Here is a 17,098-nt window from a genome sequence, read left to right on the forward strand (position 1 = left end):
CGGAGGTGCTGGGCCGTGGGTTCGGGGGGGGGGCCGTGAACACCGCCCGCCGCCCGGAGCCAATAGCTTCTTTTGGGCGGGCGCCGGCTTACTCGCTTGCATTCCTGCTGCTGGCGCTGGGAGCAGGTAAGCGCGAGGGGGAGGCAAGTGGAGATCCAGGTCCCTCTTTTCATGCATCCGCTCAGTGAGCCTTTCTTTGGAGTTGCCTTTTTCTTTCTTTCTTTCTTTCGTTCTTTCTCTCTTTCTCTCTTGCTCTTTCATTCTTTTTTCTTTCTCTTGCTTTCTCTCCTTCCTTCCCTCCTTCCATTTCTTTCATTCCCCCTCTCTATTTTTATTTCTCTTTCATTCTCTTTCTTTCTTTCTCTTTCTTTCTTTCTCTTTTTCTTTCTCTCTTTTACCTTCCCTTCCTCTATTTCTTCTTTTCTTTCTCCTTCCTACCTTCTTCCCTCCCTTCCTTCAGTCCTTCCTCTCTTACTCTCCCCTTTCATAAGTTTCTTTGCTTCCTTCCTCTGTTCCTGTCCCTTCCCCCTTTCTTTCTTTCTTTCTTTCCTTCCTTCCTTCTTTCCTTCCTTCCCTCCCTCCATTTCTTGCTTTTCTTCTCCTTCCTCCTTTCTTTCCTCCCTCACTCCCTTTCACTCCTTCCTCTTACTCTCCCCTTTCACACCTTTCCTTGCTTCCTTTGCACCCTTCCTCTGTTCCTGTCCCTTCCCTCTTTCCTTCCTTCCTTCCCACCCTCCGTCCATTCATTCACCCATTCCTCTCTTGATCGCCCCTTTTACCCTTCCTTCCTTCCTTCCTTCCTTCCTTCCTTCCTTCCTTCCTTCCTTCCTTCCTTCCTTCCTAGATCTCCCTCGCCTTTCTTCCCTTCCTTCCAGATGGGAGTGCCCCCTCAAGATACCTGCCCGACTGCTGGTACCCTGCTTTTTCTCTCCCCTCGTCCTTTCCAGCTCCTCGCCAGTGGCTGCCAGGTGTGGGATCCCCCTCCCCTCTCCCCTAGCTAGAAAGCACATGGTTTTGTCAACAAGGCCTCTTCCAAGAAGGAAGAAGTGCCAAGGAGCTGTAAATAAGCCATGCTCCGCCTGACCAATGCCAGGAGGCTCTTTCTTTCCCTCGCCGCTCCCGCTTCTTTCTTTCTCCTGGATGAGTCCACACAATCGGCTTAACCCAGATCCTGAAATAGCCTATGGCAGTGTTTCCCAACCTTGACAACTTGAAGATATCTGGACTTCAACTCCCAGAATTCCCCAGCCAGCATTCGCTGGCTGGGGAATTCTGGGAGTTGAAGTCCAGATAACTTCAAGTTGCCAAGGTTGGGAAACACTGGCCTATGGGACCGCCACGCTTGGCGTGAAGCGGGAAATGATCCCCTGGGGATGGAGTGGCTCGGCGACTTAAAATAGTTTTAAAATGGGGGGGGCAGACACTTCGGCTGTATGGGGCCCCCAAATTCCTGATGGTGGCCGTGAGTGGGCGATCGCGAATGTGAGCGCAGGACAGGCTGAATGAAAGAAGAAAACCCTCTGGAGGCAGCAGTAATTAGGATTTATGGCTGGTTTGAAGGCACTTTTCCATTGTTGTTCTTCGTGGTCTGACTGCATAGTTCAGCGCTCGCGTCGGAGATTGAAAGTCGCGCTTCCTTCCAGCCTCGAAGGAGGCGGCGAAGGAGAAAGAGGCAGTGGCTGGCTGTTGAGCGCTCGGCCCCTTCAGTGTCAAGGGTTTGCCGCGTCTTCGGAAACACGAAGCGGGGAGGCGGGGGAGGGGGGAGAAGGATGCCATGTGAGTCGGGGAGCAAAAGGCAGGTGTGAAAGCCACCGGGATGGAGAGGGGCCGAGGGAAGAAGAAGGGAAAGAGCCAGCGGCGGCGGCAGAAATCGCTTTTGCTGCTACCGTGGCCGCGCTTTTGGCCCAGCTCTCCAAAGCGCAGCGCCACGCGAAGCCGGCAACTCTTCTAAACTTGGGCGTAGGCGGAGAAGCAGCATCCAGCCGAGGAAGTGGGGAGGGAGATCCGGGTCCCTCCACTCGCCTCTCTTACCCGTACTCCCCACGCCTTTTTCGAGGGGCTTAAAGAACCGGCAGGGAGCACTCAAGGCTGCTCGGCGAAAGTCCCGGTGTGCGCCCTGGCCAAGCAGTGGCCAAGTCCCAGGCTTAGTTTGACCGGGCGACCCAGGCTCAATCTCCAGTCTCCTTGCCAAGGGAAGGGCGGCTCCGGAGGGCTGGCGCCAGCGGGCAGAATCGCGGCGGAGTCCCTCCACCCTCCGGCAACCGGACCATGCCGGGCTGACCTGCCGCGGAACTCAGCCCTCTCCATGCCGTGAGCGCGCTCACTTTTCCTGCCCAGCGCGATGGCCGGGGCTCCCGGCGGGGACCGCTCCGTGCTGCCTCCGTCCGCAGTCCACGGCAGCGGCGGCGGCGGCGGCGGCGGCGGCGGCGGAGAAGCCCCGCGCGTGGAATTTGTAGCCCTGACCGCTGTGCAGACGGAGAAGAGCGAGGGGACCCCCGCAGTTCCCGGATCCAGTCCCAGGCGCCTGGGACTCCTCGGGACTCCCTTACCGGTCCCACGCGGGGGCTCCGGACCTCGATCCACGTCGCAGAAGCGATATCGTCGCCTTCAGAACTGCCTCTACAACGTGTTGGAAAGACCCCGAGGCTGGGCTTTCATCTACCACGCTTTCATGTGAGTCCTGACCTTTCTTTCCTTCCCCGGTCCAGAACTTTTGTTTCAGGGGATCCGATGGTCGGTCCCTGGGGTCTCTCCTGGGTTGTCAGCAATGCTTCCCACTCGACCCACGCGTCAGAGTCATTTAACTCTTGGTCTTGTAAGAAGGTTGTGGTTAAGGAGAAGGCATGCCGGTAGTTCATTCTAGCCAAACTTAGCTTGTGTAAACGTTGTCCTTAGATTGGAACACAGCCTATATTTTTGTCTTTCCTCTTCGTAGCTGATACTCACGCAAATGTAGATGCAAAGTCAGATTCCGCCACCATGTAGTTTAAACTTTGGGAGAGGAACTCTTTTTTAGGGGGCGGGAATTGTGGTAATTTAAGAAATTTAAGAAAAAAGAAACATCACAGCAAAAAACTTTTATGCCTGTTTAATTTCTTGGTTAAATGTTGGATAAGTGTATCAAAGAAACTGTTTCGTCTGTCTGACGAACTGGAGTTGGGTGCAGAAAAGCTGATGCAATAATTCTTCCAAAGCTTCCCAAGATTATTGAAATGTACTTGTTGATTGCTCTTGATAGGACCATATAGATTAGATTATCGGAGCCAAACATCCATCCATTCCTGTCAGATAAATAAGATAGAGAGCAAAGTTTTGCAAGCATGCTTGGGCGTGAGATTGCTGCCTTTGAAGCTATCACAAGTTAGTTTTAGAAGATGTTAAATGGGAAGCTGTTGCTAAATTCAAGGATCCTTGGAATGCAGCCTTGTCTCAAAGGATGCTCACCAGGTGTGCCGGACCCACCACTTCAGAATGCTTAGCCAGAAAGAAAAAGATTGAGAAAAGATTAAAAAGAAAGGGGGGATTAGAAGTATCATTTTTAATTCAGGTGACGAGAATAGTAGGGAATAGGGAGGCAGCACTGATAAAGTTATACATCCAAGATAATTTTAGGTCAGATTAAAAATAATGATATAATAATAAAAGCTTTGGCAGGGTGATAAGATAGTATAAAGAAATTACCAGTCTGTTCCAATAAATGATTTTTAAAATTAAAGATATTCCACTCAAGGGAGGTAAAGAAAGAAGGAGAGGAAGTAGAAAGGTAGTAGGAGATAGAGGGCGGAGAGGTTGGGGAAGGAAAAGGGATAGAAAATTAAAGAAAGTAGAAGGGTGTGAAGAAGAAGAACAGAAAGGAAGGCTGAGTGACTAGAAAATAGAAGTTCAGACTGGCAGATATTGATTGTAATGATTTAGACCGAAGTCAAAGCAAGATATTTTTGGTGATTATTTATTATGTTTGGTTTATGGATGTAATTATTTGATGTATGGTGGAAGAATATATATATATATATATATATATATATATATATATATATATATATATATATATGTCACATGTTTTTTTGCTGAATTTGAAAATTAAGGGAGACTAGGATAGATCTATTTCGGCCTTATTTTGGCCTCATCAGCTAGCCATACCCACTGGGACTTGAACCTGCAACCTTTGCCTTGTAAGGCAGAGAATTATCCTCTAGGCCAGAGGTCCCCAACCGCCGGTCCGCGGACCAGGACCGGGCCGTTGGGGGTTTTCAGCCGGTCCGCGGCGCCGCTGCCCTCCCGGCAGAGAACATGCAGGACGGGGTGGGGCGTCGGGCGGTGACGCAGCCCTCCACACTTCTCCACAGGGCGGGGAGAATCAGGAGGCTCCTTTGGCGGCTGGGGGCTGCCTGGCTTTGTGATTTTGGCTGGGGGGGGGGGAGTTAGGAAGGTCCTACTTCTCCTCCCCCAGCCAAAAATTCAAAGCCTATCTGCTGGATACGGGCGATGAGTGGGACAGAGCGGCGCAGAAGCCTCTTGCAGCAGCTGCCACAGCCACTGGCTTCGGCGCCGCTCGTCCCGCCCATCGCCCGTATCCAGCAGAAGCTACTACCCGAGTGCTCTTGGCCGGCGGGATTCAAAGTGCTGGGGTGGGGGGTGTCCTGACAGCCCCCCCACCCCAGTGCTTCGCCTCCCGCTGGGCGGGCTAGAGGCGGGCGGCGGCGGGGGGCGCGATGGATGAAGGTGCGCCGCTCCCCCGAGAAGCGCATTCGGCAGAGGAAGACTCCGCGAATCCCTCGCGGCTCTGTCGCGAGCGCGTCCTCCTGAGGAGGAAATGGAAGCGAGGGCAACGGAACGGCTGTTCCTCGCGGCCCCTGGTGAGTTATGCAGGGCAGGTCAGGGGCGTCGTTTGGCCGCAGTAAAGATGGTGGTGTTTCCTGTTTCGGGTTTTTTCCCCTCACTCATGAGAGAGAGGAGTCCCACGATTCTGGCCGCTCTTTACTCGCCGGCTTTTTGCCTGTCCCTGATCTCTCTCTCTCACACACACACACATACACCCCTTGCAGTGTCTTTGGGACACCTCCGTCTCTCCTTCCCCGAGCTGCTTCTCCTCCCCCCCCCAAACCTGCTGCGTCACTAAGCTCCACCCCTCCATAACCCCACCCCCATATGACCAAAGCCCCCCCCCCCCCCACCGGGCCGTGGAAAACTGGTTTAACTTAAAGCCGGTCCCTGGTGTAAAAAAGGTTGGGGACCTCTGCTCTAGGCTACAGTATCCAATCCTTTCAGCTCTGCACCAGGGAAGGGTTACATATTTTTGTGTCGAATCACCCTGGTGTATCGAAGGAACATCACAGCTCCTTATTTGCCTCTCGGCCCAACTCAGGGCCATTTCCAGGGCAGTTAATTTTATTGATAGCCGACAATTCTATCTATATGTGTCACATGTTTGTTTGCTGAATTTGAAAATTAAGGGAGATATGTGTATATATAAAATATATAAATACATATATTTTATATATGTATATATAAAAGAATGCTTAGCCAGAGTGGCCAAGGTTTATTAGCAAGGTCTCTCCCATCCTCAGATTGTACTTTTATTCAAAAGCACTTTTGTTCAATTGTACTTTTATTCAAAAGTAGATTTCAGCCACTGTAAAGGAAAGGTAAATGGCGCCTCCTTGTCCCTCCCCCCAATTGTCCTCTGACTTCTAAGAAGCACTAGAGTCATCAAACAGGGAGGGACCTTCAAGGTCTTCTAGTCCAGCCCCCTTGCCCAAAGCAAGAGTCAATAGGCCTGTTTGTCCATTGTTGAAGCAAGAGGAATCACAGTGCATGGAAAGATTTATAAATCTTTGTAAAAGCACTATGAAGACCCCGGTTGATCTCCTGGTTTAGGAGCGCACAAATGAATCCCCGCCGGCTGCTGGAATCATCTTCAATCATCATCAAGGGGGGACAGTTGTCAATCTTGGAAAATTTGGAGCCAAGTAGCTTCATTTCTCGCTAAATAAAGGATCAAGAAATCATTGGCACAAAGATCGGTTCTATATAACTCTAAAGCTCTTGTGGCTTTTAACGGAGAGAAGTTGTGTTGGGAAGATGCCCTATGCTTTAAGAGTTGTGTAAGTTCCAGAGAGTGACTCGGTCTGCAGTTGCGCCCTCCTGCTTTTACAAACCCACATCTTGTTTTTAACTCAAAATGCTAATCTAGTTGGTTTTGAACAAGTTTGCTTCTTTCTTTGTGCTTTAATCTGTGATATGAACTCTTTAGGCTGGGTTAAGGTTTAGGTATCTGCATTGGCATTGATGAATTCAATGACCAAGTTAACTTGGTTGAGCAAGATGTTTTAATCTTCTCCCCAAAGAATTTTCCAGCAAGTTTCTGCAGATGGAAGATGGTGGAAAAAAAGCTACCCAGATCCCACTGCCATGGTGTTTAGTTGGCATTTTAAAAAGTGTCTCTAAAAGATGGCTTTGGTCTTGCATTTTGCTGCAGCCTTGTGATTCCTGTAGCATCCCAGATGCTTTCCTATTTAATCTCCAGTTCAGATATTTCCAGATATATACTTTAGCTTCATAATAATAATTAAAAAATATTTATCTGAAGTGCACCCACCCTAGTAGATTCAAATCTGCATAGGCTCATTTACAGCAGTCAATTTAAATTTAGACATAATTACTAGGATTTATTTAAATTTCAAGGCGATTAACCTCTAATGACCAATCCAAAATAACCTTGACAAAATTAAAATTTAGTTAATTTTGACTCTGTTGCTAACCCTTCAGTTATTTATTTTGCAGTAAATATGAATAAGTGTAAAAAAAATGAGCATATAATAGTGGCTGGTAGATTCCCGTCTCCTCCCTAAGTCCTTTCTTTAAAATCACTCCTAAAAAATAGATAGTTGTGCCCAATTGATTTCAAAGTTTTAAACAAGTACTAATCCAAAATTACAGTATATTGAATTGGCAGTAGGGATAAAGTTCATTTCCCATTCTGATTTGTTCCAACCTTCTCTAAAATTAAATCAGCTCGCCTTCAGTCAGTAACCTCATTCATTTCCTAGGGCTTTCTCCAGAAATTGAATTTAAGATACAATAAGGAGTTTACGATTTGATGGCTGCTGGAAACACATTTAGAGAGTGAGGCAGAGGAGGAAGAGAAGAGGAGGGGAAAAGACTATTGGAATGGGGAAGGAAGGAAGGAAAAAGAGGGAGGGAGGAAGAGGACTTGTACAAATACACACACAAACACACACACACAAACAAACAAATTATACATAAGAATTTCAATTATGGCTGCAGGATTCATTCCTGTCCTACTGTCCCCATTTATTTGTACTCATTTCATGTGTTCATGTCCATGTTTATATTTGCAACTGTTATCTCTTACACGTTTGACAAACTAAATTGATAATAAATAAATAAATAAGTAAGTAAGTAAGTAAGTAAGTAAGTAAGTAAGTAAGTAAGTAAGTAAGTAAGTAAGTAAGTAAATAAGGAAAGAAAGAAAGAAAAAAGGGGATCAACTTATTCTCCAAAGCACTAGAGGGCAAGACCAGAAACAATGGTTGGAGACTAATTAAAGAGAGAAGCAACCTGGAATTGAGGAGAAACTTCCTAACAGTGAGGACAATTAACCAGTGGAACAGCTTGCCTCCAGAAATTGTGGGCACTTCATCACTAGACTTTTTCAGAGGAGACTGGATAGTCGCTTATCTATAATTGTATAGATTATCCTGCTTGAGCAGAGGGCTGGACTAGAAGACCTATTCTATTCTATTCTATTCTACTGTACTCTATTCTATATTCTATTCTGCTCTGCTCTGCCCATCATCATTCAGTGAAAAGTGATTTCTTCCTAAGTTGCTAATCACACACTCTCTGCATAGTTCCCTCTAAGCTGAGCAGTGAGCAATCGCTCACTTAAAAATCATCATCAACTCAGAGTTTTCCAAACCTGCCCAGAAGCCGAGAGGGAAAGAGTGAGAGAGGAAGAGAGGAAGAGAGAGAAACAGATAGAAAAAAGAGAGGAAGGAAAAGAGAAAGAAAAAGAATGGGAGTAAGGAAAAGAGAAAGAAAATCAAAATCTAGTTTGAAACTAGCTCAACTATTTAAGTGGCATTTTGATATTGATAGAGTTGCCCTATTATGAGCTCAATGTTATAGACACACAGTACAGTATTTTATTTTGAAATTCTCTGAGGCAAAACAGGGTGGGTTTTTTATTTATTTGTTTGTTTGTTTGTTTGTTTATTTATTTATTTATTTATTATTTCTGTGCCGCCCAGTCCCGAAGGGACTGCCGCTCAGACACTATACTTTTCCACCCACCCACCCACCCACCCAAAAAATTAGAGGGAACACTGACTCTCTGTAAACAATTGATAGTTGGCGGCCATATGTTTTACTTTTCAAACAATGAAGAATAAATATTTTAGTACAAAAAAGGGCAATGAGAATTTACTGTATCTGTCCAGACTTAATTTAATTTATTAGATTTGTATGCCGCCCCTCTCTGTAGATTCAGAGCGGCTCACAACTGATGTCAATTTCTAAGCATTTGGAATGTAATTCAAAAGAATTCGAACCTCTGACATTAATACATCAAGTTTTAAAGCTGAGATAATATATGTTTCCCCCAGAATTGAGCAACTATAGCAGTAGTGGGTTCAGAAGTGCAGAAGTGCCCAAGTAGGTGGGCGGAGCCTCCATCCACCACCGCTACTGGTTCGCAGAACCAGGCCGAATCGGGAGCACCGCACCGCTGAACTATAGGGCTGAACAAAAGTATCTTTAAACAAAGCATTACTCTCATTTTATCTCCTGATGATTTACATAAGCCTTTGCTATATAAACTCCGTGGGATCCAAGGAATCTAAAATATTGTTTTGGGTTAAATATGATATAATCCAGGATCAACTGAACATTTTGGGTCTCATGTTAATATCTTTTCCTAGTGTCTGGAATCTCAAATTCTTTATTTAGCAATTAAAATTGCATAAACTTTAACTTGATGAACTTGATAAGTTTTTTATTCTAGTTGTTTGAGTCAGTGTGTAATGTGGAACCAAGTCCATGGACCTGACTTCTGACTGTGCAAACCAGAAAAGGGAACAATTCAGTAACCAGATTAAAAATTCTATGTGAACCATACAATAACTTAACCTTAACCTTTAGACTAAACCTCTTAAAGGCTGGCCTAGCAGGAACTATAACCTGATGCCATCACATATTTCATAATGTAATCGTGCAATGATACACTTGCATTATGGCAGCTTTTGCACAATGAGACATGTAACATCTAAGTTTCCAACCGCCACTGCAGCTTGCTTTGACTACCCCTATGGAAGTGTAAGAAGTAATAAGTGTAAGAGATGCTACCTATGAAATGATCAGATAATAGAGGATAGAGCTCTCATCTACTTTACCGCGAAAGAGACTGAGAAGGGATTCTTCTTAACTTCTCAGACTGAAAAGGAGATGACGAGCGATTTATGCTTTCAGACTTGCAAGATTCTGTTAATATAGAATTGTTATTGCTAATGCTTTTACAGTAAAGTAGAGTAGCTCATCTAGTCTTTTTCCTGATATAACAGATTTAACAGATTAACAGAGTAGGAAGAGACCTTGTAGATCATCTAGTCCAACCCCCTATTCAAGGAGGCCCTACCTGCACCATTTCTGACAAATGGCAGTCCAATCTCTTCTTGAAAGCCTCCAGTGATGAAGATCCCACAACTTCCAAATGCAACTTCCTTCCATTGGTTGATTGTTCTCACAGCCAGAAAGTTCCTTCTTATTTCTAGATTGAATCTGTCCTTGATCAATTTCCATCCATTATTCCTTTTCTGTCCTTCAGGTGCTTTTGAGACTAACTTGACCCCCTCCTCTCTGTGGCAGCCCCTCAAATATTGGAAGACTGCAATCATGTCTTCCCTGGTCCTTCTCTTCCTTAGATTATCCATGCCCAGTTCCTGCAACCACTCTTCATATATTTTAGTCTCTAATCCCCTGGTTGCTTTCCTCTGCACTTTTTCTAGAGTCTCAATATATTTTTTTATTTCCTGGCGACTAAAACTGTATGCAATACTTCAGGTGCGGTCTAACACAGAGGTGGGTTTGCTTGAAGACCTATGCAAAGAACAAGTTAAGCAGTTCTTTCTCTCTGTTGCCTGTTACTTCCTTGTCATATTCTCTGTTTAGTGGACCCATGGTCCTTGACTATTGTTATTTATATGTTGGAAGAAACTTTTTAACTGATCTTTGACTTTTGTTCACTCTGGGGCTTTGCAACTGGGTAGACCCGTGATGGCGAATCTATGGCATGGGTGCCACCTGTGGCATGCGGAGCCATATCAGAGGACACGCGACATTGCCAGGTTTCAGCTCCAGCACACATGCATGCTGGCCAGCTGATTTTCAGCCTTCCAAGATAGCCACTGCTGCAGCTTCAGTTGCTGCACAGCCATAGAGTGCTGCCGGGCAGAAGGGGTGCAGGGGCTGAAGCTGCAGCAGTGGCTATCTTGAGAGCCGGGTCGGAAGCGGTGGCCGAAATGGGCGCCAGGGGGTGCAAACCGCCACAGCTGATTCCATTGAGATTGGCAGGGCATGGGCAACCATCATACATACATTGTTAAGGACCTTAATCTTCATCATGGGATTGTGGGAATGCTGTGATGCTCGTAAGGGTGAGAACCCATCAAAAAGGGAGCCTTTGCACGAGTCCGTCTTGTGCATCCTACCTAGACCAGGAGGCTCTTCGTGCCCTCATCACCTCATGTCTTGATTATTGCAACACGCTCTACATGGGGCCATCCTTGAAAAGTGTTTGGAAACTCCAGCTGGTTCAAAATATAGCTGCGTGAGCCATAGTGGGTGTACCGAGATACACCCATATTATTCCAACTCTCTGTGGACTGCATTGGTTGACAGTTGGCTTCCGAGCACAATTCAAGGTGTTGGTTATTACCTTTAAAGCTCTACATGGCTTAGGACCAGACTATCTATGGAATAGCCTCCTACCTCATACTTCCCTATGACCCATAAGGGCCCACAGAGTCGGCCTTCTTCAGGTCCTATCCATCAAACAATGTCAGCTGGCATGGCCTCAGGAAAGGGCCTTCTCTGTGGCAGCTCCATTGCTTTGGAACCAACTGCTTCCAGAGGTTCATATTATCTCCACCCTGCCAGTCTTCAGGAAAGCCGTCAAGACCCGGCTTTTCCAGTGGGCCTGCATCATGAATGAATGAGTTTGGGCTTTTTATACTGCTTTTAAATTTATTGCTCTTATCTGTTATATTGTTTGTATTCATTCTCATGACTGTAAGTTGCCCAGAGTTCTATTGGAGTTGGCTGGCAGATAAATCCAAGCAAACAAACAAACAAAATAAATAAAATAAAATAAATAAATAAATAAATAAATCACATTTTTCAGTGTCATTGTAATTTCAAATGGTTGTTAAACAAATGGTGATAAGTGGAGAACTACCGATACTTGTATTACACATAGGCAATTCTTTTTATTGTTTTATCCCCTGCTTTTTAGTTAGTTTGATGCCCTGAACTTTCCAGAAGATCCAAGTGGGCAGCATTCTGAGCCGAGGTGGTACAGTGGGTAGAGTGCGGTACTGCAGGCCACTAAAGCTGACTGCTAGATCTGTAGGTCAGCGGTCCAAATCTCATCACCGGCTCAAGGTTGTCTCAGTCTTCTATCCTTCCGAGGTGGGTAAAATCGGGTGCTATTGCTAACGTTGTAAGCCGCCCTGAGTCTAAGGAGAAAGGCAGCATTAAAAAAATGAATAAATAAATAAATAAGTCTCTCATTGATTACACCATAAAGTAGGTTGACTGATTGAATGATTGATTAAAATGACTGCAAGCTTCTGTCTCAAATGCATCCAGTTTTGGTTCCCACAATACCGAAAAGATGTTGAGATTCTAGAAAGAGTGCAGTGAAGAGCAACAAAAATAATTAAGGGGCTGGAGGCTGAAACATATAAAGATCAGTTGCAGAAATTGTCTAGCAAAAAAAAAGGACTTGGAGATATATGATAGCAGCATTCCAATATCTAAGCGAATTTTAAACTGGCTCAAAGTGGGGTAAAATAGACTTTTGGATAGGTGATCTGGGGCAAAGAAGGCTAGGTTCAGACCCTTCAGCCATTTTATTATTTATTATTCTGTCTTCCTTAGAAACACAGATCTAAGATTCTCTTTCAACTTTTGAGAATGCTTTATGCCTCTGCTTTCCTTCAAGAAGGATTTATGGTATTTTGAGGGAGAATTTCCCCTTTATAATATATCACATCAGAGCTTGAAATGAGAGCGTCTAGAAACTTTCTCTCTCTGTTTGTGCTCTATGTGTCCACTAGTTTCCAACCCTTCCCAACCCTTCCGTCCCCCCCCATAAACATCTCCATAGATATAGTTGCCCCTTACAGATCTCTTAGGAATGGGGTGAAGTCAACTGTAAACAGTTGAAGGCAATGATGTCAGGTGGCACTCACATATCTGAGGGCAGGTGAGGCGTTGCCCTATATCAGCTCCAGCACGTATGTGTACACTGGCCAGCTAATTTTTTGGCTCTCACCAGGCTTCAGGAAAGCCTCTTAAACCTTAGAACCAGCAAAAAAAACAACAGTCCAACGTGCCTACATCTGGAGGTGCATGCTTGGAGGGCAGTGCGTGGGGTTGTGTTCTTGAATGGGGGGCCAGTGTAGGGGTTGTGCACATGTGCTGGTGGGAGGACATTGTATTATGAATGTGGGCATGCACATGCAAGCTATCACAGCCAAGGCAAAAAAGGTTGGCCATCACTGATTTAAGGTTTAGACTTTAGATTTAGAGCCCCGTGATGTTGATGTGAAAGTTTGATGTTTCCTATATTGTTTTTTTTTAATATTGTAAGCCACCCAGACACTATATTCTCCCTAAGGTGTGTGAATGTGCGCCAGCGCACCCCGCAACGGCCTGCTGTGCAGGGGTTTTCTACCCTGAGCAGCAGACAAGCACTATTCCGCACACCCAATGGCTGCTCTCTCTCTTGGGCTAGTTGGTGCGGGCACCACAGCTTCTGGAGCTGCAGCTCCCACGTGGCCCAGGAAGGAAGAGGTTCAGGGAGCCCCTGCCCACCAGGAGTCCTTGAGGTTGCATTGCTGAGCTTCCTGGCCGCCAGCAGGCCGCAAGGAACCTCTGGTGAGAGAAAGAGGGGGAGGAGGGAAAAGGCAGGAAAAGGGAGCCCACCACTTTGCTTTGAACCGATGGGAGGTGAGAGACCATCTCCAGGACTCGTCGGAGCTCAGGCTCCGAGCCAAGAGGTGCCAAAACCACTTGAAAAAAAGTCACACACACACACACACACACACACACACACCCGAGGAAAGAAACCGACTCTGCTTTGGCTTAAAGCATCCCGTGTCCCCCCTGGCCCCGAAAAGCTGCTTTAATCCAAACCGAGACCCCGACTGTAATGAAGGTATCAAGCAACTTCCCTTCCCAACTCCCCTTTGTCCTCTTTTCTCATTTAATTTCCTCAGATTTGCATGCTTTGGTTCCCCAACCAAATTATGCCTGTGGGAGTTTTAGATTAAAAGGTTTGCCTCAGAGGAAACTTCTATGCCGATGGGGAAGTTGCGACTCGGCATTAGCCGAAGGTGACAAGAGTCCTCCCCACGTCAAATCCTCCAAGGAAGAAGTGCCTGGGTTAAACCCCTCTTAACCCCTTAAAAAATAAGATGTAAGATGCAAAAGGGTGCAGTTTTGCTGGGCAGGGCCTGGAGGGCGTGAGAAGTTTGGACGAGCAGTTGTGCAAGGCCCCTTGTGCAGAGGGTTGGACTAGAAGATCTCTAAGGTCCCTTCCAGCTCTGTGACTCTATGGTTCTACGAGTGTGGGAGCAGCTGCTTGATCTGGGAAATGCTGCGGGAGGACCATCCAAGAAGAGGAAGGATGCATTTGTACATGTAATCATGCCTTAAATTGACATCATTTTGATATTTATGCATACAAATAATTTTTATTTTTGTTCTTATAATTAATATTGATTTATAGCTGATATATTACTTACACGTTTCTTGATTTGATTTGATTTCTTGATTATTTCTTCATTTATTTATGTATTTATACCAATACATTTTAAAATAAAATTATCAGTATAATCAACCCCGAGTCTTCAGAGAGGGGCGGCATACAAATCTAATATAATAATAATAATAATAATAATAATAATAATAATTATTATTATTATTATTATTATTATTATTATTATGTCTATGTGAGGTATTTATTGAATTTAAAATGTTTTACTGTTTATTTATGCAGACTATTTATCTATTTGCACTTTTATAAAAGGAATTATATTTTGTTAAAGGTTATGTTATATGCACCAAAAAAATAAAGGGAACACTTAAACAACACAATATAACTCCAAGTAAATCAAGCTTCTGTGAAATCAAACTGTCCACTTAGGAAGCAACACTGATTGATAATCAATTTCACAAAGTATTCAATGAGCATATTTCATTCATTTAGATCTAGGATGTGTTATTTGAGTATTCCCTTTATTTTTTAAGCAGTGTATAAATACATTTTTAAATCAAACTTAACTCCGTATAGGCAGCCTGTTGGAGAGGAAGAAAGCTTTTTCGTTTTGCTTTAGAATAAGCTTTCTACAAACCTGCTGTGTGAATTTATTAGTTTCGTTAGACGGCCTGGGAAATAAATTGCATTTAAAAAAAAATAAAATTCTTAGAACATGCGTCCAGCTACAAATTTAATATTTAGTTCCCTTTTATGTTGCGCTATGCATGACAAATCACTACACTCCCTACTACAGGACTGGGGTGTAGTCCACATAATTTTTTTGGGTATATTCTAAAAAGGGTTGGACAGTTTTAAAGATTATTTCTGGAATTATTTATTTATTCATTCATTCATTCAATTTCTAGGCCACCCTTCTCCTGAGACTCATTTATTGCACAATGTTATGAGCATGTGGCTGTATATAAATAAATAGTATTAATTTAGGGAAAGTCAGGTTTAAATCTCTTCTCGTCTTATGAGGTTCACTCTATTATTAAACCAAAGACTACTGATTTCCTTAACACTGGCAAACTATTTACTAAGTCTGCACTACTGTTACTACTAGTTTTTTCTCATCATTTCTATGACTGTAACTTGTTGCTTGTCTCCTTAAGACTTTTATTAATATTGTTTCCTCATTGCTTGTTTGACCCCTATGGCAACCATTGTGTTGTACCTCATAACTCTTGACAAATCTATGTCCAATCACATTGGCCAATAAAGAATCCAATCCAATCCAATAAATGTATTGTACAGATGCCATACTTTCAGTTTTTTTTAAAATTCAGCAACTTATTTCTGTACAAATGTTTAAAAGTATGGCCTTTACTAATTGGATATTGTATTTTTTTAAGTCTTTGAAGGCGCTTTTAATTGTTGCTTTATGATGTTGCTTTTGCAAAAAAAAACACAAAAGAACCTCTTTAAGGTGCAAGTCAGCTGAAAGTCCTAGAGAAATTGAAAGTAGATAATTCATTAACAATCAAGATATGTCAAACCGATCCGTATTGGAGTCTACGGAGAGGGGCGGCATACAAATCTAATAAATATAATAATAATAATAATAATAATAATAATAATAATAATAATAATAATAATAATAATAATACAACAATATAGTTCAAGTCAATTTCCTGAACTGGAACATGTGGATACTAAATGTAGAAGTTGTTTACGGTTCTTCTCGGTTTCTGGAAGTACGGTCTACAAAGTGGGAAGATATTCTTCTGAAGAGATGTCTTTTGTGGCTTGTACAGATATTTTAAAATATGAAACATTTTCTAACTGCCTTGTATAATAATAACAACAGAGTTGGAGGGGACCTTGGAGGTCTTCTACTCTAACCCTTTGCTTAGGCAGGAAACCCTACACTACTTTAGACAAATGGGTATCCAACATCTTTAAAACTTCCAGTGTTGGAGCATTCACAACTCCTAGTGGCAGGTTTTTCCACGGATCCATTCATTGTTCTAACTGTCAGGAATTTTCTCCTTAGTTCTAAGTTGCTTCTCTCTTTGTTTAGTTTCCACACATTGCTTCTTGTCCTATCTTCAGGTGCTTTGGAGAAGAACTCCTTCTTTGTGGCAACCCCTGAGATATTGGAACACTGCTATCATGTCTCTCCTGGTCATTCTTTTCATTAAAATAGCCATGCCCAGTTCCTGCAACCGTTCTTCATATGTTTTAGCCTCTTGTCCCCTAATCATCTTTGTCACTCTTCTCTGCACTTTTCCTAGAGTCTCTCAACATCCTTTTTGCACCGTGGTGATCAAAACTGAATGCAGTATTCCAAATGTGGCCTTACACTTGGAATACTGAATAGTATCATAGTGAGATGCCACAGATTTCACTTCCAGGCTCAAAACAGTAGGAATCTCTCCCCCCCCCCTTTCAACTATGGCTGAAAAATGATGGAAACTGTCTTGAAATACTCACTTTTATAATAAATGTTGGGCTTTGACTGATTTACTGATATTGCTTTTGGGCAGTAAAGATAGTTTCCTGAACAAAATTGTAGATAAGCTGCCTCAGACAGTTCTCTTAAAACAGAGCTCTTATAAAATTGAACATTAAGTAATATGATAATTTACATTTCCAAACTTTGAACTGGAGGAATCAGCAAATGTGACTAGATTGATATTTAGCAAGATATTTAGTATATTCCACTGCTAGTTGGCATTTATAGCAAAAGAAACATGCAAACAATTGTAGCCTTCTGTTAAAATGAAACTTTCTGTGAACATAATATACTAGTTGGGAACAAACATATCTTTAAATCTATTATTTCCACTCATAAATTAGTATATAAGATATAAACAAGCTTAACATGGTTTCTTCCCTTGCACATTGGCTGATGTAAGTTTGCCTATTTGTAATCTTCCATTCTTTAAATTATTGATCATGCTAATTTCAGATGGAATCTTTGTATGCTAGTGATGTCAATAATTAGGCAACCAGAATAACAGAATAACATAGTGAGAAGGGACATTATTTTGCCCCAGCCCCAAACCCCAAACAATTACGCAACAGATTTAA

General features: G+C 43.4%; 1 protein-coding gene across 1 annotated transcript in view; it reads left to right on the forward strand.

The window, feature by feature from the left end:
• The first annotated feature begins 1,641 nt into the window (after positions 1 to 1,641).
• Positions 1,642 to 17,098, forward strand: part of LOC139155655 (potassium voltage-gated channel subfamily KQT member 4-like) — a 381,076-nt gene continuing 365,619 nt past the window's right edge. Inside the window, exon 1 of the mRNA XM_070730879.1 lies at positions 1,642 to 2,673. Within this exon, the coding sequence (XP_070586980.1) occupies positions 2,342 to 2,673 (332 nt within the window). The 5' untranslated portion in view covers positions 1,642 to 2,341. The remainder of the gene's footprint in view (positions 2,674 to 17,098) is intronic.

This window comes from Erythrolamprus reginae, unplaced genomic scaffold (assembly GCF_031021105.1).
Source record: "Erythrolamprus reginae isolate rEryReg1 unplaced genomic scaffold, rEryReg1.hap1 H_4, whole genome shotgun sequence".
Classification (NCBI taxonomy): domain Eukaryota; kingdom Metazoa; phylum Chordata; class Lepidosauria; order Squamata; family Dipsadidae; genus Erythrolamprus; species Erythrolamprus reginae.